This window comes from Syngnathus typhle, linkage group LG21 (assembly GCF_033458585.1).
Source record: "Syngnathus typhle isolate RoL2023-S1 ecotype Sweden linkage group LG21, RoL_Styp_1.0, whole genome shotgun sequence".
NCBI lineage: Eukaryota > Metazoa > Chordata > Actinopteri > Syngnathiformes > Syngnathidae > Syngnathus > Syngnathus typhle.
Window position 1 is genome coordinate 4009087 of NC_083758.1, and position 22817 is coordinate 4031903.

General features: G+C 43.2%; 4 protein-coding genes across 6 annotated transcripts; 1 reads left to right on the top strand and 3 right to left on the bottom strand.

Annotated features, from left to right (window-relative positions):
* Positions 1 to 394: 394 nt before the first annotated feature.
* Positions 395 to 5907, bottom strand: ints13 (integrator complex subunit 13). 2 transcript variants are annotated; one of them, XM_061269176.1, is made up of 17 exons: positions 5481 to 5907; positions 5140 to 5385; positions 4992 to 5066; positions 4707 to 4909; positions 4531 to 4611; positions 4163 to 4253; positions 3961 to 4089; positions 3045 to 3129; positions 2341 to 2433; positions 2182 to 2271; positions 1908 to 2086; positions 1674 to 1838; positions 1420 to 1574; positions 1095 to 1325; positions 893 to 1023; positions 675 to 807; positions 395 to 601 (listed from the first exon to the last, which is right to left on the bottom strand). In XM_061269176.1, exons 2-17 carry the CDS (start codon positions 5362 to 5364, stop codon positions 565 to 567), a joined length of 2103 nt encoding a protein of 700 aa, XP_061125160.1. In that variant the 5' UTR covers positions 5365 to 5385; positions 5481 to 5907; the 3' UTR covers positions 395 to 564. The 2 variants fall into 2 exon arrangements, with proteins under 2 accessions (XP_061125160.1, XP_061125159.1); XM_061269175.1 differs by having other exon boundaries at positions 5140 to 5390.
* Positions 5908 to 6763: 856 nt separating this feature from the next.
* si:dkey-14d8.1 (zinc finger protein ZFP2) lies at positions 6764 to 11628 on the bottom strand. 2 transcript variants are annotated; one of them, XM_061268969.1, is made up of 7 exons: positions 11402 to 11628; positions 10558 to 10710; positions 10355 to 10447; positions 10200 to 10289; positions 9928 to 10038; positions 9683 to 9803; positions 6764 to 9448 (listed from the first exon to the last, which is right to left on the bottom strand). In XM_061268969.1, the coding sequence occupies exons 2-7, from the start codon at positions 10693 to 10695 to the stop codon at positions 7851 to 7853; spliced, it is 2151 nt and encodes a 716-aa protein (XP_061124953.1). In that variant the 5' UTR covers positions 10696 to 10710; positions 11402 to 11628; the 3' UTR covers positions 6764 to 7850. The 2 variants fall into 2 exon arrangements, with proteins under 2 accessions (XP_061124953.1, XP_061124952.1); XM_061268968.1 differs by having other exon boundaries at positions 10558 to 10766; positions 11402 to 11627.
* Positions 11629 to 11720: 92 nt separating this feature from the next.
* Positions 11721 to 16741, bottom strand: LOC133145441 (uncharacterized). Its single transcript, XM_061268970.1, has 7 exons — positions 15868 to 16741; positions 15588 to 15695; positions 15461 to 15517; positions 15196 to 15354; positions 14976 to 15135; positions 14478 to 14578; positions 11721 to 13908 (listed from the first exon to the last, which is right to left on the bottom strand). Exons 1-7 carry the CDS (start codon positions 16156 to 16158, stop codon positions 13738 to 13740), a joined length of 1047 nt encoding a protein of 348 aa, XP_061124954.1. The 5' UTR covers positions 16159 to 16741; the 3' UTR covers positions 11721 to 13737.
* A 780-nt stretch (positions 16742 to 17521) lies between these two features.
* On the top strand, positions 17522 to 21387 carry lmod2b (leiomodin 2 (cardiac) b). The gene is made up of 6 exons (XM_061268125.1): positions 17522 to 17957; positions 18451 to 18858; positions 18945 to 19205; positions 19274 to 19483; positions 19949 to 20395; positions 21170 to 21387. The coding sequence occupies exons 1-6, from the start codon at positions 17682 to 17684 to the stop codon at positions 21194 to 21196; spliced, it is 1629 nt and encodes a 542-aa protein (XP_061124109.1). The 5' UTR covers positions 17522 to 17681; the 3' UTR covers positions 21197 to 21387.
* Positions 21388 to 22817: the final 1430 nt, after the last annotated feature.

The following is a 22817-nucleotide window of genomic DNA, read 5'->3' on the forward strand; positions in this document are numbered from 1 at the left end:
TAAAAACGTTCTTTAACATTTAAAACTATATTCTAAACTTCACCAAGTTTCCTAACTTTTAATCACATAAATATGCATTTGGAGTTTAATCACAGCAAGTTGGTAGATCGAGACAGCCACCTCTGTGAACTCATGTTAACTGTCAACTCCTTTTTATGAAAATAATTAAATTACGATAGCTCTTTTTGGTTGTCTCTATTCACTTTGGCAATTATCAAGTTTTATCATCTGCGATCAGTCACTTCTTTCATAATTTAAACAGAATGTTCTCGTACGGAAATATCTTTTTGTTGTTGCATTATCAATCGAACATAGTGGTACTGTTTTTCTCTAAACTGGGCAATTGTGTTAATTAGTGATAAGTAAGGTGCATATTAAGAGAGCGTCAATGTAATACAATCCATGGTTCGCTTTTATTGCAATATACAATAGAAGAATGGCATATTTACAAAAAATGGTTAAAAAATTAGAATTTCATCATTTCATTGGCAAGTCGTGCTTTTCGGGAATGACTGACACCCATGTTTAAAATACACAGAAGAACAGCTGCTTGGTGGAAAAGCATCATCTGGAAGCCTTGCCATTTTCATGAACATCCATCCTGTAAACAGACAAAATGTCATTTATTATTTTAATTTAACAACTGAGAATATGCTAGATGATTTCAACTGTACCCGTTTTCATCTTTGAGATGCTGGTACAGCTCAAACTTGCTGTTGACTGAGCGCGCTCTGCCCATTAACTCCCGGCGCTTTCTGGACTTGGTTGTGATCCGATTGGTCCACAGAGAAAGTAACGAGACGGGTCCTGTGGCAACACAAAAATGGGCCATTTTTACAATTGTATTAATTTGTTTAATAAAGGTGAGAAAACTCAATCGGGATTCAAGTACCTTTGGCGCCCTCTGGTGACTCAACCTCGTCAGTGGCCAGACGGGGTTTCTTGACCAAGGGCTCTGGGGAGTCCGGTGAATCCTTGATGACTTCCAACTCTTGATTGTCCTTATCCGGCGCACTTTTTGCCCTAAAACAAAAGCACGGTCAAGTGACGGCATTACCTTGACTTTTCGATTAACACTTATGAAAGTAACTCACCTTTCCGAGTCCTTCCAGCTTTTGTCCTCCACATCCTTGCCTCCGTTTTTGTCTGCCCGGTCTTCCCTGTCTTCCCTCTTCCTACCCCGCTTCTTCCTCTCTTCTTCTTCGGGAGGTTTGCTGCGGCAGGCGACGATGCAGTCCAGGACCCTCTGGTGCCTGTCGGTGGCCCCGGCGTGGGTTTTCACCAAAGTCTCCAGCTCGTTCCACATTATACGGTACTGCTCGTCTCTTCAAGGAACAAAAAAAACATAGATACATAAAAATGTGTCACATTAGCAAAAACTGGTTATGAGGAGTGACAGGAAGTTATTCACAAGCCAACCTCTTGGGGCCTTTGCCTCTGGAACCCACAGTGGAGATAGGAAGGGGGTCGTTCTTCCTCTCCATGTCCACCAAGTTGTAGACGGTCTTCTGGCAGGTGAGAACGTCCTCATCGGTCAGAGTCTCTTTCACGATCAAGTTAGCCAGAGGAACCACCTTATTAGATGTGGAAAAGGGAGGGGGGGGGGGGGGTTAAGAAAGGCAAGCTGAAGGATATCAGACTGAGTCGGATAAGAACGGCAAAAATGCGCTCACTGCCTGCATGTTGAAAATGGTGGTCTGTGAAATGATCATGGGCCAGTAACGTGTGTGGCGTTCAAGCTGAGCTTTGGCGCGGTCTGCCGGAAGCTTCGCCGCCGGATGATGAGAAGCCTCGCAGACGGGTGTAAGGCGGTTCTCCTTCATGAACTCGCCGAAATCCTAAAAGAGACCAAGGGAATCAGGAAAAAAAAAAAAACACGAGAAATTGTGTTTTCGGACTAAACATACGGTGATACGATAGTCGGTCACACGCCCGCCGCAGCCTTCGCTGATGGAAGGCGGGTCCTCCAGCGTGGAGCGATTGCTGTTGAGCACGTGCAGGAAGATCTCGCCGCCGTGGCTGCTCAGCATGTGGCTGATAATCTTGGATCCGGATTTCCTGGGCTGCTCCAGTAGCACCGATCGACCTGGGAGACGATTCGATTCCCAATGAAAATAAAAGTTAGCGACGCTTTAGCGACGCTGCTGAGGGATATTTGAGGAGTTTCCGAAAGCGCCTCACCGTTGAGGAGAAAGTTGGTCAAGCACGACGAAGGACGACTGTTGACGTCAGTGGGGGAGATGCGATAAGCTCCGGTGCAGTAATGCAGCTCTAAACGACGGGGAAATGCGTCAGGGCGTCATTCAAAATAAATCCAGCGTTCGTTTGGCTTGAACGCACCTACGGAGATGGTTCGTGGCGTGCACCATTTCAGAGTGACCGTTTCTTTGAGTCCGTTCTCCCGCGTGCTGGTGCCAGCCATGTGCAAGTCTCCTGTGCGAGGGAAAAAAAAAAGCATGAACAAAACTAGGGGCTGTGCAATTACCGTATTTTCCGGACTATAAGGCGCACCTAAAAACGTAAAATCTTCTCAAAAGCCGAACAGTGCGCCTTATAGTCCAGTGCGCCTTATATATGGACTAAATTCCTAAATTCAAACTGGCCCGAAGCATTGTGTCATGAAATCAAGCATAAGTGGCCTGCTGAAGACTATGAATCGTGAATCAAAAAGACTATAGATCATTATTTTGTGATTATAAAGTCATTTGTTGCATCTGAAGTTGAAATAAAAAAGATAAAATGGAGAATGATTTGATTTGGATTAAAAATCTGACATGATGCATTAATGGTGCGCCTTATAGTCCGGTGCGCCTTGTATAAGGATTAAGTTTTAAAATGGGCCATTCATTGAAGGTGCGCCTTACAGTCCGGTGCGCCTTATAGTCCGGAAAATACGGTAATCAAAATTTAATTATGACTATTACACTGCATGATTAAAAATAATCATTCAAAAAATTTGCAATATGCATTAATATCAAATGGACTGTTCAAAATAACAGTGATTCATTTTTTTTTTTTTTAATAATCGAGCGTTCCTAACCCACCACTTTTAAAAAACTCCAGGTGGGCGTCCTTGTGATGCAGCAGCTCGACGTCGTAATTGGCCGACGTGTTGGCGTGCTGCTCTTCCTGTCCGTCCGCGGAAAACACACAAACGCAACACGTCAGTGCCACGTCGAATCAGAGCACGCAAATTGTCACGCGCTGCTGATTTCATGTTGCGGTTATGGGAGGTGCCTTTTATTAAGGGGGGAAAAGGAGGAAGCTATATGCTAAAAGCTAAAGGTGTGATGTCGTTCTGGATAACACAGCGGGTGACTGTAAGTGGAGGAGGAACAGACGGACAGTGAACAGATTGAAGGGCGGAAAGACAAAGCTGGTCAAAATAATTTGGGGGGGGGATTCGAATTGCTAGATAGAACTCGTTTGAGTTGAACGAGTCCACCCGTGATTTACGAGTCGGAAAATCGTTTTGAGACCAGCGTTGGCTTACTTTAAACATCTCACACGTCATACAAATAAATGTTGGCAACCAAAGAGACACACATGAGAAAACAAAAAAACAAGACACGACACATGACTCGGACTCTGCTCCTTCCTCCTCACGTGCGTGTGTGCGTGCGACTCGAGTACTAACCTGTTCGCAAACATTTAATGTGGGCTAGCAAAACAGAAAATACAGCATGAAACCAGCAGCAGGGTTCAGTCGCGTCCACGTGCAGGTGAGATGTACGAAAGGAAATGAAAATAAACAGCGTGAGAGTGAGACGTCGGAAACGAGGAGGGAGAGCCGGCAAGTGGGGGGGGGGAAAAAAGTGAGAACTCAAAGCAGACGTGAGTGGAGCAATGCGTGCAGCTTATGAGAACTTTTTTTTTTTTACAAAGCTAGACATCAAGTGATTTTTTTTTTTGGAACGCGAGTATGGGTCCTAGTGGGTGTTGCGGCCAAAGGTCACTCACCTTCATGGGAATGTTGGTGATGGTGGTGGAGGCCAAGTCGAAGTGCTGCTGGACCAGAATGTTCAGCTTGCTGGCCAAGTGCCTCCCTGCGCGCACACTGTGCACCTCACTTGTCAGCAAAGGCGACACCTGAGCGAAAGCGACGTTCAAGAAGAAATGTTGCGGACGGAAATAGGAATAAGGACGCTTTCGAAGCACCTACCACTTTTTTGGGCCGGTCCGACACGAGCGTGTCGTCGCCCTGGGGGTAAATGTGAATAAGGACCAGCTCACACTGTTGGATGCCCATCAACCTGAAACAAGCAAAAAGGTGCTGTGGTATGTGCACTATATATACAAAGTCTACACACCCCTAATCAAATGCCACATTCCTTTTGCAAAAGGGTGTGCGCACTTGTGCAACCACAGGATCTGAATTGAGCAGGTTGCAGACCATATTAATGCTGGAATTCTTTTTTTGAAAATTATTTACCTTGGTCTCATTGTTGTGTATGACAAAAAATAACATTGGGACAGGGGTGTGTAGACTTTTTCTACCCACTGTCTCTCGACAATAAAAGACTAACTGACCTGTCTGACCCTGCTGCCAACTTGTTTTGCTCCATGATGGTTTCCTGAATGCAGTCTTCCAACATGCGCACATGAGTGTCACTAAAAAAAAAAAAAAGGAAATTAACGAAACATGACACCTAAGCACTACTTTTCATTTCTAATTGACAATACGTCTCCATCACTGCGTCGTCTACCTTTTAGCATTCGTCAGACAGATAATACGACCCCGGTTGGCTACCCGCTCAGCCACGTCCATCAGAGCGATACGCTTCTCGTGCTGAAGCTCGGTGATCTTGCACAGCGACTCCACCGCCGCCACCAGCCCGTGCAGGATGCTGCAGCACTCGGGGTCCTCGCGTGGGTTCGGGGGCCCCACCGCAGCCAGAGACGACATAAGCTGTCAGGCGAGGAAAATGGAATAGTTTGAATACTTTTTCTGAATACATTCGGGAAAAACTAGTTTAAGGGGTTATACTAACCTCATGAGTGCTCTGGCAATCACGTTTCCAGCTATTTAAGAGGTGGAACTCCGAGTCACTCACAATGTAGTTAATCTATAAAGAAATAGATTTTACTTGAAAGCATCTGGCCTGCCCTTGCAGGAACAAACCAGAACAACTCACTAACCAATTTGTCCAGCGGGTAAATGTCATAAAGGATGCGGCAGTATTCCATCGAGCACTCCACAGCGCATGTCCACAGGGATTTGGACACAGGGGCCAGAGGGATGACTCCCTGGCCTCGGCTCTTGGTCAGGACATCACACTCCACCTGCTGACGACTGGACTCGGACATGTAGGGACAGTGATCCACCACAAAGACAGTCTTGTGGGACACTGAGAACATCTTCATCTTGCAAGCTTAAAGTGAATGCTAAACTGCAACAACAATGGAGAAACAAATACAAACAAAAATCAAATGAAAGATATCAAAAAAGACTTTTCAATATATATTTATTCATTACTCACAAGTGGAAAATCTTCTCAAAAGCTTTCCGGTCAGGAAACGGTCGTGTGAAACATGATCGCGCTTTCCTTTGAGATCAAGATTTAACATTTATGTATCTGAAAATGAAGCGAGGAAATCCCGGATTATAAGAAAGATAAATTAGGAATAACCGACGACAAAACATAGGCAGGCTACATGCTAAAATGGCTATCGCGCGAGTTATCAGTACGTTGTGGCCGGTCGGAGCTTTTTAGTATTTTTTTCTGCTTCACTTTTATTACCAACGACTAATGAATACTTATCATTAATTAAATGTGTTTATTTTATCACACTCATCCATGATGGTTTCCGAAATGTATCGTAGCACAAAACAACCCTGTGAGTAGATTAGCTAGGATTGTTATTAGCGGAAGTATGGCCGGCGGTAGTCCGTCACTAACTACCTCCCCCGGAGAGGAACAAAAGTTCTGTCTTCAAAGGTTCCTACCAGAAGAAAGAGTTGTGTAAAAAAAAAAAAGTAATTTTAATTTTTTATAAATTTACAAGTCATTAAAGAATGCACAATTATTGGCGAATACGTGATATGAATCAAATAATATAATCGATTTTTATTTTTTTTAGCCTACTTCTTTAATTTGTAATTTTGTATGTAATTAAAAAAAAGACACTCATTTAAGAACAAAATGTGCCCACACCATTGATGATAAATACCCACAGCGGCTGCATTGTTTTCTTGGATGTCAGATGTCAATGTGTCGCCTTGGCAACAGACAGTCCAGTCTGATGATTAAGTTACATACTAATGTATGTACTATGTGGCCTCACACTGCTGGCTGGCCATAATGGCCGGGGAAGGTCTCCTGGGGAAATAAAGGAAGTGAGTCACTTCTTGTTGACTGTCCACTTACTTTAAAAAATGGCCCAGCCTGGCCCACATCACAGCGTAGCACACATTAAACAAAGCATTAATCCAAACCACTCGTTCCAATGCCATCGGATTCTCGTTAAGCGTGTCCGACTTTAAAGGGCCGACAAATTATGATTATTGTTATTATTGCAAAGGCCGGTTTTAATTGTGGCTAACAGATGCAAGGGATCATCAATAAAATATAAATGGGAGGCTGGCTTATCCTGAAACCCCAAAGGAGTGAAGAGGGGGAAAAATATGAAGGACACTATTAAAAAGTCATTAGGACAAAACATTTTAAGTGTTAAGAGTGTGACTGCCTCAAGTGGAGGATTAATGGGTGACGTCTTCGCTGTATATGAAGATGAATCCATAAATGAAATGACGACACTAATGTAATCCTTCGCTATAGCTTTTAATGCTGAGGTTTACAGACATGTGACAATTTCACCACATTTGCATTAAAAACAAAAATTAATATTATGACAACTAGAGTTAGGGTACACTTGTAATCAATAACGCACTCCCGTTTAATAGAAAGCAAACTACGTTTGAAAAAACAAAAAATCAATGCAAATCTTAAGAATACAACAAATGTCACAGTGGCATGCCGTGGAATACAACAACACCAAAACATTTTGAGCCCACTTTTCTTTTTTTAAATCAATGAAAATGATTAAAAGCCACACTTGCCTTTCGGGTAAATATTTGCGTACAAAAATACTGTTGCTAGAAGAGGAAAACTATTTATGAGCAAAGTAAAAAGAAATGTTAGTATGCTGGCTGACATGTTTGGAAAAGCTTTTAATGTCCTCAGCTGGATTTCTATAAAGAAACAGCTGGGTTGTCATACAATTTGAATTTGTTCTTAGACACTCGTAACGTAAATCAATCTATTCCTATTGAAATGAATGAAAAGGCCATCTGTTCTCTGACAAAATAAATCTTTAAAGTATATTTTAATAGAGACGCAAGTGGTGCAATCTTTATGTCCGCTCAAAGCACCGCAAAATAAAAAAGTATTTAGCGTTAGCATCAAAAGGGAATTCAATGAATATCTTTACAATGTTACTATGTGCCCCCCCCCACTAGCTTAAACACAGTATTAAAATTAATATTCGGTGCGTGGATGATGGATTAAACAGAAAAATCCATCTGTTTTTATCCATCCCGAGGGCGGACATTTTGTTTTTTACTTCCACTTGCGGTCGACTGAAAATGACACCACAGTGCCGAAGGGGTCAGCTAGCAAAAGTCACATGACCGAACATAGACAACATGATGGTTGGCACAGTGATGTCATCTTTGGTCGACGGCAAGTGTCAGTAACAAAATGGCCGCCCTTGGAGATGAATAAAAGCAGGAGGACTTTTCGGATTAATTCACGACGATACTGTTTTTAGACTAAAACAAAGTTTTAACTGGACAAAATGTCTTCAATACACGGTTGACGGCTGGTGTCCGAAGGCGCCGGCGTATTTCTTTAAAACTCATCGATGCCTTCCTCCTCCTCCTCGTCAAACTTCCTCTTGAGTGTGTTTTTCTTCTGCTTGCCCCTGTTCTTCCGCTTGGCGGCGAAGTCCGGGTCGGCCTCGCGCAGGTGCACCAGTTCGTGGTTCTTGAGCAGGCCCGGCACGGTGAAGCCTTTGCCGCAGGTGTCGCACGTCCACGGCTTCTTGCAGGAGTGAGTCCGCTTGTGGACGTTGAGGTGCGACGCCAGCTTGTACGTCTTCCCGCACACGTCGCAGCTGAAGGGCCGCTCGTTGGTGTGCAGCCGGATGTGAACCTTGAGGTTGCCCACTTGGGTGAAGCTCTTCTCGCAGAGGGAGCAGCGGTAGGGGCGCTCCCGGGTGTGGATCCTCAGGTGGACCCTCAGGCAGTACTTGCTGGAGAACTTCTTCTGGCACACGGGGCAAGGGATCTTAGCTTTGGGGATGTGGTCCTGCTGGTGTCGCTTCAGGTCCGACAAGTAGACGAAAGTCTTGCCGCACTGGGAGCAGAGGTACTGGCGGTCGCCGATGTGGTACCCCATGTGCCGTTTCAGCAGGCTGGGCACCAGGAAGCGTTTGCCGCAGCGCTCGCACATGTGCGGGCGGTCCCGGGTGTGCCAGCGCTCGTGGTTGGCCAGCTTGAAGGCGGTTGGGAAGCTTTTGTTGCAGTGCTTGCACGGGAAGGTCATCTGACTAGTGTGGCACTCCATGTGCCTCTTGAAATAGGTGGACTGGGTGAAGCCCTTGTTGCAGATGTCACAGTAGAAGGGCTTCTGGCCGCTGTGGGCCAGCATGTGCTTGGTCAAGCTCTGCAGCTTGGCGAAGCACTTGCCGCACTGGCCGCAGGCGTAGGGTCGTGCCGCGCTGTGGGTCTTCAAGTGGTTGTTGAGGAAAGCCTGAGTGCGGAAGCTTTTGGTGCACGAGGTGCACGCGAAGGGTTTCTCCCCCGTGTGGATGCGCTCGTGGTCCATCAGCTTGGACTGGTAAGGGAAGCTCTTGTCGCACATGCTGCAGTTGAAACGGTCGGCCGGCGGGCGGATTTGCTTCTTCCTGCGGATGCTCGGCTGAGAGTAGTCTTCCTCGCCGAATCTATCGAGGGGCAGCGGCGGCAAGGCCGGGAGGGAGATGGTGTTGGTGGCGATCTGCGACACCCACTGGTGCAGGGTGACGCGTTGCGTTTGGACCTTTTGGCCGTCCTTCGTCACGGTGGGACTGGGCGACGCCGTTTTCACCGGCACCACTTTGAAGGGGATGGATTTCAAGGGCGCCGGCGGCGCTTCCAACTTGTCTGCCGGCGCTGCCTGCTCAGCTTCTTTACATCCCCCCGCCTGGGAAACTGGCGTTTTTGGGACTGCTTCGCTGCTGGCTGCCATGGCAACATGCGAGGCGGTGACGAGGACCTCAGCGTCGTCCGAGTCTTCTGACATGTCGCCGAGTGGGAGCGGGCTCGTGACCGGAGGGCTTAGCACGGGCTGCGGCGGGGGAGGAGGAGGGGGAGGCGGCGGCGGCTGCGGAGGAGGAGCTTGGACGGGTTTGGGTCGGAAGGCGAGCGACGAGAGCACGCAGTCGCCCACTGAAGACGAGATGGTTGCTGGACATGTGGAAAACAAATGGAAGATGATTCAATACCATTCCACACTGCAATATTTGTGACTTTGAGTGGGTGTGGCTTAAAAGGCGGAGCCTGGACCGGTGAGTGACGTGGGCGCCAGTGAATTTGGTTTGTGTACCCTTGGGTTAGCGTGCGCTAACTGTTACCAAGTGATTCGATTAATTGTCTCAAACAATGTTATGTAATGGCACCGTTTTTCTAGCTTCTTCATACCTTTACCAGACAGCAGTCCTTTGGATTGCTGGTACAGCAGGAGAGACTTGAGGTCGCCCCCCTCGGGAATGACGCCCCCACATGCCTCCAGCATGGTGGGTTGTGAAATCATGGAACTGAGCTGAAATGGAAAAGGATGACTAAGAACAAGTTTGATCCATTTTGGCGTGGAATGTTAGGTCGAGGCATCATTGGTGACTCATGGTCTGCTCCATAATGGAGACATCCTGGGTTCGAATGCGTACCTGGGAGAGATTGGGAACAGGAAGTAGCTGCTCCAACTTGCACACCAGGCCGGCGAGCAGAGTCTGCAGCGCCGTGTCAAACTTTGTGCCATACTGAACCGGAAACACCTCCTGTGGAGAAAAACCCGATGAAATCTGGGAATACTAAGCAATGCGACGCGGTTACCATGGAGACAGCTTTTGTTATTATTATTATATACGCCCCATGAATCCATCGTATCCATGACAACGTGGACCCCAGCCCAACAAAGTATTGTTCCAGCAAAGAGTACCTTAAAGAAGATCTTCCTCTCTGTGGGGCTTTTGAGCAGATTCTGGACCAGCACCATGAAGTTGGTTTGACAGTTCTCCACTTCCGAGTCCTTTTGTAACGGAAACAATTCAACATTTAATTAATACCGCGGAAGGAGAGTTTAGGCATACTTACCCGTGTAGATGCAGGGATCTTCAGTTTATTTATTAGTGTTTGAATAGCGCGAGAGTCTGGTTGGCCTTCTCCCTGGAGCAAATCCAAAATGATCTAAAAGAAGAAATTAGTGGAACGATTATTTAACCTATTAATCGATTTTTTTTTTTGCATTCTGACACACATTTCAATTACAAGCCAGCTTCATATACGCCACCGCTTACCCTCGCCCGCAAGCCCAAGACGAGCTGAGCCGTCTGCTTGAAACTCATGAGCTCCGGAACCGTCTGCGTCACCATGGTGACAAACTCCTCCACCTTCTTGTACTGCGTGACATTTCTCTGGCGGATCACTTGCCACATGAACGAATACGCCAACTGCAACGGGGACACCATCAGTCGAAGGGAGGCCAGTGGGAGAGCCCCTCCGGCACCTGGGAGCGGGTCACGCAATAAAGTTAGCTGGCAGGGAAATTTTCATTATTATTTTTCCCTCATTAGGGTCACGGAGGTGAGAATCTTTGGTCGCTGCAGAACAGTTTTGGATCACTAACACATACTAAGCAGCTAGCAATGCATTCAAAACCTACAAATTAGTTTTACGTCATGAATGCGAGATTATGGTCACTGCACGAGTCAATTCCACCTGGAGTGATGTTAACCCGCATAAGGTGCCCAGACGATGCTTGTGCAATTAAACCGGAAGCATAAACAGTGGTCCTTGCAAATCATCCGCACATAAGCAGAACCATGCACGAAATTAGCACCTACGTTTTAATTTTTCTTGATATTGCATGCAACATTATTGAACGCAGAAAAAAACAACCATGCAGAATGCGATCAGGACATCCGGGCAACTATGTTTAATTTTAATCAAGCGCGTGCAGGGAGTCGTGAGGGATTTTACTTGGCGATGCTGCCAAAATTAAAGAGTTTGAGCAACAGTTGCGCACATCCTTGGCTGTGTCAATATCCATCTTAGGTACAGCGACAGATTGATGGCGTCATATTTTATTCAACAGTTCTCGGCGGTAGCTGTTAGCCCGCCAATGTTAGCTTAGCAACTTACCGCCACCTTCGGACCGCCTCTCCATTCTGTGGCCGCCGGCCAGTGTTGCAAAGTCACAGTGGAAATAAACGACTTACTGGGAAAAAAATGAAAGTGTTTTGTCTGCCTAAAAATAAAAGAAAAGTAAAATAAATGTATTATTTCTCGAACGTCAAGCCAGGAAGAATAATGGCGACCGTGGCTCGTAGCTTTCCAAAACAAAAGCTAAACGGTTTCCGGCGGAAGTGAATTTACAAAATAAAGGTAGGGCAATTTTGAGACGAAATGATGTGTTTAGTTACATCGGAAACTGGAGCGTTCATGACGGTACAGCATCAACTTGTGAAAAATACGTTTATTGTTTATTTCAAGACAGGAAATCTATGACACAAAATCGGTTTACAAATTGTTTATAGACTTGTAACATGAAAAAAATGCTTACCATAGCTCCGTAGCTAAACCCTGGTATGTAATAAATAAAGTATCATTTAATTATTTTCCTTCCGATTCTTTCCACAATAATAACACCAGTTTCTCAAATAACAAAAAGAAGAATGCATTCAATAATTGTTCGGTGTTGCTGTGGACTTCCCTTGTAAAAATTGCAAAATATTCAACAAACACACAGTATAAATGTCACAACCATAAAAGAGTTCTTTTTCATGCATAATTATGTTAATAGTGTTATATTGTTTTTCTCACTGTGAAATCCAGTGAATGCAAATATTTTGGCAGTGGTGTAGAATGGCACTGCATCAAAATGATCTGTTTCTTATACTTTCCCAGATGATCATTGGGACTTTACCTTATCACATTGTGGCTAAATAATGCAATTGGAATATTAGATTTAAGCAGGATGTGATTTGATGACGAGCTTTCCAGTTTCTTACTGTACATGGCAAATGTTACCCTTCAAGACACACATATAGAAGGAAGAAATGTGCTCACAGTATTTTGTTGCTGAATGACTCACATTTCCACACGTATACACAAAAAAATAATTCCCTGGGAGATTCAGTAAACATTGTAACTTCCAAGGAACACATTATTTAGAATGTTCACTAGTTTGGCATATTGGGGTCAAATTTTAGAACGACATTAGGTCAAATCAACTTCACCGTTAAACACATTTTAAATTGGAGAAATTCCACCTATGTTCTAAATGTTTTTGGGAGACATGTCCAACTTTTCTGTTTTAGCTATTTCCACTTTGGTATATTTTAATAAAGTGGTTCCTTGGAAAGCAATCATTGGAATACTGTAAAATTGTTATTGGAATATTAATCATCATCAGCAGTTGCGTGCGGTCCGCCGAGATTCCTGCTGCGTTGATTCATCGCGCTCAATCGTGTTGGTAAGTGGCATTTCCTCCAGCCTACGGCCACGTCTTTTGTGGAGCGAGAACAAGCGTCCCTCTTATGCTCCTCACTGAGCTCATCCGTCCGTCCGTATCTCCTCGACGCTCCTGTCTTCCCTTTCTGTGTGTGTGTCGATGACGAATCCTCTCCCCACACATCCTCATGATTGGGTTTGACTCAGTGAATGAGCCATTAGAAAGTTCAGTGCTCTTCGCTGCGACCAAGAAGAAGAAGCGATACATCACGGCTGGAGCGGAACACACAATGGAGGGATTCACAGGCCAGTCTGGCCGTGGCTATCTTTGCCATCTGCTGCAAGCTTTGATACACAAAGTAGGACCCTTGTTGAACCGCAAGCGCAGTGTTGTTTGCGACCGGCGGCTTTGCCATCTGCGACCGATCATCGCAATGTCAACAAGTGCACGAGTGGATCGGACGAATCGCTTTCTACGTGTTTATATGCTGAGAAGGCCTTAAGATAAATAACTGGACATGCGTAATCATAATCTAATGGCTATATGTGGGAAGGGGGTATCGGGACGCCTATATAATATGCTAAAAGTATTGATCATCGATATCGAAAGCAAGTCCTACGTAGGGGTCGAACGATTTAAGATGTTTAGTCCAAAGTCGATTCGAACCCGATTGTCAACATTAATATCTAGAACATGGTCTTCATAACATGAGAAGACTAATAAGGTCATGATTGGCTATTGCTAGCCAATTTTGTGAGTGTCTTGAGTCAACTCTTGAGTCAAGTCAGAGCGGTGACTCAAGTCCATGTCACAATGACTCGAGTCGCCATTCAGCAAATCTGGAGATCCATTCGTCCAGAAGAGGATCCAGTCCAGGCCTTCTCCCGATTTCATTTTTCAATACTCCAGAATTCATTTGGGATTCAAAGCTTAATCCACATATGACGCTCTGGCCTCAGTTCACGTCAGAGTGAGCCGTCTGAGCTTCTCCCATACGGAATCTTCTCATCCTTATTTTTATTCTTCATCTTATTTCATGCCCGGCGACCACGTCCTCCTCCGGGAGAGCATCAGCGGTGTCGTGGGCGAGCTTCCGAAGCGGGATGGAGACGACGGACACGCTTGGAACGATGCCACGAGGTGCCATTTCGATCTCCTCAACTGGGCGTGCCGGTAAATGTCTCGTAGATGCGATCTGAAGAAAATTTGTTTAATCACCAAGCGGACATCATTAGGTGAGCTAATAGGGGAGCCTCAAAGCACTGCTCAATATTTAATGAGCGCTTGTTAACAGGAATTTCCTTTCAGGAAGTGCTCGCTAAAACGAGTACATCATCATTCGGGGTTTATTGGAGTGGCCCTTGGAGATTTCATATAATGGGATTTTTTTTTTTTTTCTAGATTGGTGTGGCTTGGACTTCATTACAAATAGCTATTATAATATTCTATTTAGCTCCAAGATGTATTGGTAATAATTAAATTAAGCTCCAGTATGAATTAAATTATACTAAAAATGCCGTCATACACAGACTCATACACAAAATGGCGTCCGGCAGGAAATTGTGCAGTGTGGAGAAATATTAAGTACGTCACAAAAACTAGTTTTACCTTTTAAAAATGTTTGCAAGGCAATAATCTTGTTTGCATAATGTTAATGTGTTCCAATCCACTCTGGAAAGAAGCTACCAGAAAAATAATCGTACAAATCTTGCTGTGAGGTGTTTACATGGTGCTCATGTGATTAAATAAGTCACAATTACTTACCCGCCATATGATGAGAATGACGCAAGCCGTTACAGGAATAAAAACCAGAAGCAACGGCGTTCTTTTCCACCATCTGTAATCCCGACCTTTCTTTTGACCCCCTGTAAGAAGGACAATATTTGTAATCAATTCTCCTTCACTCTCCATTGATGGATAAAATCGCCAAAGATCAATATTACTATTAGAGTTAAAAATTGAACCGATTTGACCATACATTTATAATGGTAACAAATATCTCGAATGCATAGTACAAATATAAATAACTAATATTCATAGTACTGGAATACAATTTTAGCTAGCTAGCATACGCAAAAAATATGGAATTAGCCTGTCTGATTGTTGCTAAGAAAATTCTTAAGGCTCAATCATAAATGACAAAAAGGGTGTGTGACGATCGAATCAAGGTCGTTGAAAAATATTACAGGTAGGAACAAATTTGTTAATATACATTTATGGATTTGAATAATCCACGTTCAAATTTTAGACACATCCATTTACCTGGTGCATTTGCCGTATTGAGACAAGGTGGCGGCTTGCAGGAGAAGCTGGATGCTTCATGAGCCGCAACGTGGAGGAGCTCCTCGATGTAGTCGAAATAAAGCTCATTCTTAAATCTTCCCTCCTGGTAGTGACACTGGAAGACTTGCATCGCTGTTTCCTGCACGGGGAACGTTTAATGACTTCCCCGTACGGAACCATCAAATACGTGACGGCTTACCAGTTCCTGATGGTCAAACGTAAAACGCAAACTTTTCAGCATGGCGATGAAGACCAGGATATTTTCCTTGTTGGAAGAGACGGCGCCAAACATGTTGGCTAGGTTGCGAAGACTTTGCTCCAACGGGTAAACGTTTAATACCACCCAACACGCACCAGCCTAAGAAAAAAAGCATTGACAATGAATAATAAGAAGGTTTTTGAGAATTTAAATGCGCCTTATAGTCGGTAAATTACGGTAAGATGATTTTTTTTTGCATACAGACCACTTCTCTGGGAATGTAATGAAGAGGAATCTCATAATCGGATGGGATGTTTTGTTTCTAAACGAGAGGCAAAAATTAAATGCAAAAATCGAACAGAACAAAAAAAAAAAAAGGCGAAGAAACTCACCAGTAGCGACAGCTTGCTCACATCATCAGTTATCGGGGTTCCAAATTTTCCACAGCATAGATTCAAACTTGTAAATAGACTCAGGAGGACACAAGCTGCCTTGAAGATCTGTGAAAAAAAATTATTAGCTGTTTCCTGGCACAAAATATGCAATAATGTCAATATTGTCTCACTGCAGGGTTAACATAAGCTCATCTGCCTTTGTCAACATGACGAGTAAAACCAGCTTTCACAAACTCCTCAGTCTTTCCCAATACGGAATAAAAATAAATACACTTACTTTCTCCCTCATATGGAGCACAAATGCAAGGCTGCGCTGATCCGCTGCACGGAAGTGCGTCTTTATAATCCAAAGCTGGAGATAACTGTGAGCCCGTGTGTGTGCGAGGTCCAAGCATTGAAACTTGAGGATGGGCCAGCAGCCGTCTGCCTGCCTCCACACAGACTGGCGAAGTCTTTTTGAAAGGCTGGAGAGGCCGCCTACAGGCTGAGTCACCGTGTCACACGCTGACCACGTCTGAGACTTCTCCCACGGATCAATCAAGCCGTCACCAGAGCGTGGGCGCTGCATACGCGCTAGCGAGGGGGGGGTGTATTTCACCCGGGTTATTCCCGAGAGATTTTTTGAATGTAAATGAATGCAGGTTGGAGGAAATGTGTGGCTTTGATATTCAACCAGGCTTTTCGTGTCATTGAAAGCGTACACAAATTAAGTCATTTTCCAATCATCAAGCTCATAAAAATAGGAAGACTATGCTAAAAAATTCTCTGAAAACACGCATGTGATATTAATAAAACATAATAACGAGAGATGTTATGAGAATTTTGTGAGTACGAGCAATCAGCAACATCTACGGCGCATATTTCAAACTTCTCACGATCAAAACAGAGCTTTTTTTTTTTTTTTTTTAAAGACAATAGAATATATTAATTTCATATTGGACTTGCACACAAGCATGCTTCTCATTATATTTTTAGGAATCCAGTATTGGTTTTTTATCTGCTCTTTGAGGGGCTTCCAGACTATTTTTGGGGGTCACCGGCATCCTATTAAGTTAATGACTTGCATTTGTTTATTAAACTTGGTCACTTGTCAGTATTGCCTTGACCCTGCCGAGTACACACACACATATAATATTTACATATATACTATATATGTATATATTTTTTTTAATTTAAAAAAACATATATATATATGTATATGCAAAAAAATATATATCTATAAAAAAATATATATATCTGTAACAAAAAAATGTAAATACATATATGTGCAAAAACATATATATATGTCTGTAAAATATATATATATATATGTATATATATATATAATATATACACATATACACATAGAATATACACACATATACACACATATATATATATATATATATATATATATATATATATATATATATATATATATATATATATATATATATATATATATATATATATATATATATATATATATATATATATATATATATATATATATATATATATATATATATATATATATATATATATAATATATACACATATACACACATATATATATATATACACACATATATATATATATATATATATATATATATATATATATACACATTTATATATATATATATACACACATTTATATATATATATATATATATATATATATATATATATTTTTTTTTTTTTAAATATGCCCACTAGTGTTTGAAAGAGGGATAACTAGGAGAGTATGCCGAAGTTTGTTGATGGACAACACTTGTGATGCCATGTCTACATTTGTATGTTGTTGCGTGTTCTGTTCTTGGCTATGAACAAAGCCACTCAGGCATCAGTGACACGCCGCAATGATGACAGGCCGCAGCCTCTGAGCTCACATGCTTTTCATGGCTCTGCCTCCTAAAAAAGACGCCGCATCATAGGGGGCCGCCACTTTTGCTACGCACACCTCTGATCCCTCTCTTAAGGCCGGAGCGGCAGCTGGGGGAAGATTAGTTGACTCAGTGACATATTAGCAGAGATCCGGTTCGGACTGGAGACCCTTTTTGAGTTCTCCTCTACTTTTACAATTACTCTATGTGACCGTTCACTTTAGCTATGAGTTGTTTCGGATACCGCCGGGAGTTGAGTAAGTACGAAGATGTGGACGAGGATGAGCTCCTGGCCTCGCTCAGTCCAGAAGAGCTGGCCGAGTTGGAGAAGGAGCTGGTGGACATCGACCCCGACGCCAACGTGCCCATCGGGCTACGACAAAGGGACCAGACCGACAAGACCCCGACTGGGACTTTCAGTAGAGAGGCGCTTATGAAATATTGGGAAGCTGAGACACAGAAAATCCTGGAAAATGAAATTGCCGGAGCGAGCGCTAAAACGGTCAGTGGTGAGAATGACACAAATGTGTCCTTTTGTCTTACTTGAAGTTTCGAGCTTCTCGGAATCTAACCTGCAATTCAAGAGTTGAGTGGAAAAAAATCTATTACAGGATTGTGTAACATATACCACAAGACTCCCTGTGGATTTCCTCTTGCATTCCAATGGACACGTGGATGAAGTCCAACTAAGTGCAATAATGGCAAAGCTGGTGAATTTTGCAAAAATCATTTTAATTGGCTAAAATAAGGATCTCGTGTGTGTCGCACATTGAGTTGGTGGTTCTGAGATTTTCCGTATGAAACTCACAGTTAATAATATGGCTGTGTTGTTGTTGCTAGGCAGAATTTATAGGGCACAATCGTAATTGCCCCATGGCTAATAATAAAAAAAGTATTTTGGCCTGTATTAATGCCTCAGCTCTTCTCCACCATTACAATTGAAGTTGATTGAAGATACAAATTATAAATTAACATGAATAAATCCGTCTCGACAGGATGATGAAGACGAGCGTGTGACAGACAGAAACAGCGAATCCGAAGATGAAAAGGACGACGAAAGCGAGAAAGAGCAGAAAAAGGATATAGAGGAGGAAGATGAAGAGGAGGAAGAAGAGGAAAGTGAGGAGGAAAGTGACGAAGAGGAGGAGGTTGAAACAGAAGAAGACGACGAAGACCAAAACGCTAACTTCAAGCCCGTAACGCCGCCACCGCCACCGATCGTCGTCCCGCAGCTGCTGAAGCCACAGAGGGCGGAGCCAACTAGACTGACTCCTCCCCCTCCACCCGTGGACCCCAACGCCAGCGGGAACCCCACCGTCGTGGACGAGGCCCTGCAGCAAGCGCTTCGTGACGACCCTGAGCTCACAGAAGTCAACTTGAATAACATCGACGACATCTCGCAGGTACGAAAATAATCGATGTCTTCCGAAATTATTTTTTATATGACTGCCTTTAACGAACTTACAAAATGGGGTCGTTGTTTTCCCAGGAGACCCTAATCCGATTCGCCGAAGCTCTGAGATCCAACACGCACGTGCGCGTCTTCAGCCTCGCCAACACCCACGCCGACGACCCGGTAGCTATCGCCGTCGCTAAGATGCTACGGGAGAACTCGTCTATCGTGAGCCTCAACATCGAGTCCAACTATGTAAGCGGGAAGGGCGTCATGGCCTTGGTTCAAGCCCTCCCCGGGAACAACACCCTGACCGAACTTCGATTTCACAACCAGAGACACATCTGTGGAGGACAGGTGGGTAGCCAGCCTTGATGCTCCACTAAATGACCTTTGACATCACAACATGGCGTGTTTGACTCCAGGTAGAGATGGAGATGGTGAAGATACTAAGGGAAAACCATACCTTGATCAAGCTGGGCTACCAGTTCAACCTACCTGGTCCCAGGATGAGCATGACGGGGATCCTCACCAGGAACCAAGACCGTCAGAGGCAGAAACGACTGCAGGAGCAGAAGCAACTGCAGCAGCAGGGGGCGCCGGAAGGAGCTGCTAATCCACGAACCACAGCGCTGGTAACATGACCAAAAAAATATGTAACATGGACATTGATGTTTTGACATTATGCTACTAGGCTAACAAAAAAAAGATTTTGGCGAACATATCCTGTTTAATTCTGATCTGTGATTCCAGACGATGGTGCCAAAGCACTACTTTTCCATTCAAAAGTGTTTTAGTTCTTTATGATTATTACGAATACACGAGTATTTTACACTCCCCACATAATGTTTATGATTGCCTGACGCTGCCAGAAAATGCCACCAAAGCACAACTTTTGTATTAGTTACTATTTGGGCACAATAGAAGCTCCTCCCTTCAGTTCAACTTTGGTACAAGATGGTTAGTTGAACATCTTGACTAATAGATGATGCCAAAGCGCTGTTTGCTGTAAAAGTAGTAGTTTGGCGCCATCTTATTGGCATTTTTTTTTAGCATATTGGTTCCAAAATTGATGACAGTTTTGTCCTTCTTGCTCCTAGAGAGGAACACCCTGCAGCTCACCTCGATCCTCTCCTTGGTCCTCCCCCAAAGTCCAGCGGATCAACTTGGCTAAAAAGCAAACACCTCCTGCACCACCACCACCACCACCACCTCCTCCACCACCTCCCCCTCCACCACCACCTCCCCCTCCTGCACTCCTACTGCCCTCTCGGCAAGAGAAGAAGAAACCCACCCGGACCATCGCCGAGGTGATCAAATCCCACGAGGCCAGCAGCAAGAAGACCAAGACCAAAGGGAAGAAGGGTAAGAAGGGCAAGGTCAAGGACGAGACCACCTGCATCCTCAAGGAGCTGAAGAACGCGCTGAGACCTGTAGCGGTGGAGAGGCGGGGGGACGACAGCAGCAGGCCGTCCACGCCGATGAGGTCAGCCCACGACCAGCTGATGGACTCCATCCGGAACAGCAACATCCGGAGCCTGAGAAAGGTGAGGAAAATCTTATCATGAGGCCAAGGCACATTTTCTACATAAAAAAAAAAAAAATACATACTGTAAAAATAGAACACACAATATCAGTAATTTAATTTTAACGTGCTACCCTGCCCACAAGGGGGCAGTATAATACATAGTCATACTACAGGTAGATAGAAAATAAGAAAATATTGTCAAGGTGGAATTATATTAATCCGTTTTCACTGAGGATAAAGAATATATGCCTGAGAGTATTATTGTATGATAATTTTTTTCAATTCTGTTCAAACATTTAAATAAGATTTATAATCACCGCAACCTCAATGCTAGTTTCATTAAGCTAGCAGCATTTCATACAAACAAGTTATGTTATCTTTATGTACAAGTCCGCTGCCAACAGTTAATGCTCATAACTCCCCAAAATTAAATTTTTGTAACTCGAGCTACCACTTAAGCCTGTAATTAAATAATAATGATTAAATAAGATATGAGAAACTAACCTTTTTCGCCACTGATGTATTCCCAAATGCATCACATTCTGTCCCCATGTTAAATTAATGTTTACCACTAAAATGCTTTTCAATGGAATTGTTTTGCTTCCTCGTGGTTTGTTATTGTGGAAAAAAGTCCGCTCTGCCCCCAGCCGCCAAATTCCTGCCACTTAATGCTGCCTATTCATAGCAAGTGTTCAGCGGAGGTTTGATAAAAGCAGACGTAGCAACAATACAAACACTGTCAGTTGACACTTAATACAAAAGTTTATTTCAGAAATGTTTTTTTTATTTACAGGTTGAACTCCCATTGCACCTAAGATAATATGAAGGAGGTTGCCATGGTAACTGGCTGGGATACAGGAGGAGCAATGGTGATTTAAAAAAAGTTGGATTTTTTTTGCACTGTTACATGATTTTTTTTGTAATTTTGTTTCCTTTTTTTTTCTTGTAAACTTGTAAATATGATGTGCTATGACGTGTTTCATTTCTAAATACAGATTGCTTTTGTTGTCATTTTTTTGTTAAATTACTATGAAGAATCCTATCCAATTTCCATTTTTATTCTATACAGTAATCCCTCGTTTATCGCGGATAATTGGTTCCGAAAACCGCCCACGATAAGTGAAATCCGCGAAGTACGGTCACCAATAAGTACTGGGCAGACAAACGAGTTAGCGGAAAGATGCTAATTCGCCATCATGCTAAAACGGACTTCTAAAGAAATGTAAATGAACATTTGGAGCAATACTACATTGTCCTAAAGGTTAGACACATATTTCCTTAATTTAGAAGTTTTATTTTGACTTTTGAATATTTTGTTAATTTAGAGAAAAATCCGCGATGTAGTGAAGCCGCGAAACACGAAGAATCACTGTATTTTCAAACGTGAGTCATTTTATAGTGATGCAAATCATCCGTTCGCACATCCCGCCATTCAAAATGGCTGACGAGTGACAACCCGATAATAACAATTTGACACCCGCCCAATGATTGACATAAAGGATTATTATCATGAGATATCTTTAGGTGGCAGGGTCTTCATGTTTTGATACTTCTAAGACTCTGCCCTTCAGTGTGCATGCATTCCACGGCCTAAGTGTTCCCAAGAATAAAACTTCATCGCAGGAAGCGGAACACTTTGTCAAAGCAATCCATCCAAGTGCTAATAAGGGAAACCCTTTCAGTGAGATGCGCTGTAAAACGTAGATACTTCCTGCTTGTAAATGTGGTCAGTGACCCTCATGTAAAATTCAAAGATGCATTTGTGCTGTATGGATGAATTAAAAACCACCACCAAGATACAATGAGACATTTAACAGCGCAATGTGTGTCAAATACTTTTCCTCCAAAGCTACTAAGTTGACCTTTAACCTTTGCATTCTTCACTTGACATGTGGTTGTAGATGCATGCTATCACCATGGATGCACAGAGGGAGCGGAAAGTGACATACCTTGCTCTAATCCCTCTCAGAAGGTCCACAGCTGAGATGTGATACAGGGGCCATTAGCTAAAAATAAAATGGCACACAAAATTTATGCTGTTGTTATTGACGCTCTTGAGTAAACAATGGCAGGCCCATAAAAAAAGAACAATAGGTTCCTTTCATACTGTGGTGCGACTTAATCCTGTATTGTACTTCACAATATAAACGTACATTTCCGATCGGAGTTAAAACAGGCAAATAAACGCCCCAAATGTCATCAATATCACTTTAATGGAGGTGCTTACATGTGATTATGATGAATTAGCTCCAAATATGTAGTTGTACATTTAAATCATGAAAAAAAAAAATCATACTGTATATACTTATAACAGTATATTCACAACAGTTAGCATTTTAGCCAACTTGGCCTCATTGCTAATTCCATGCTACAGTTGCTACATTCAAGTCCACTTTATTTTATGTAGACTGTTTTTTAAAAGGTAGGTTAAAAGTAATAAC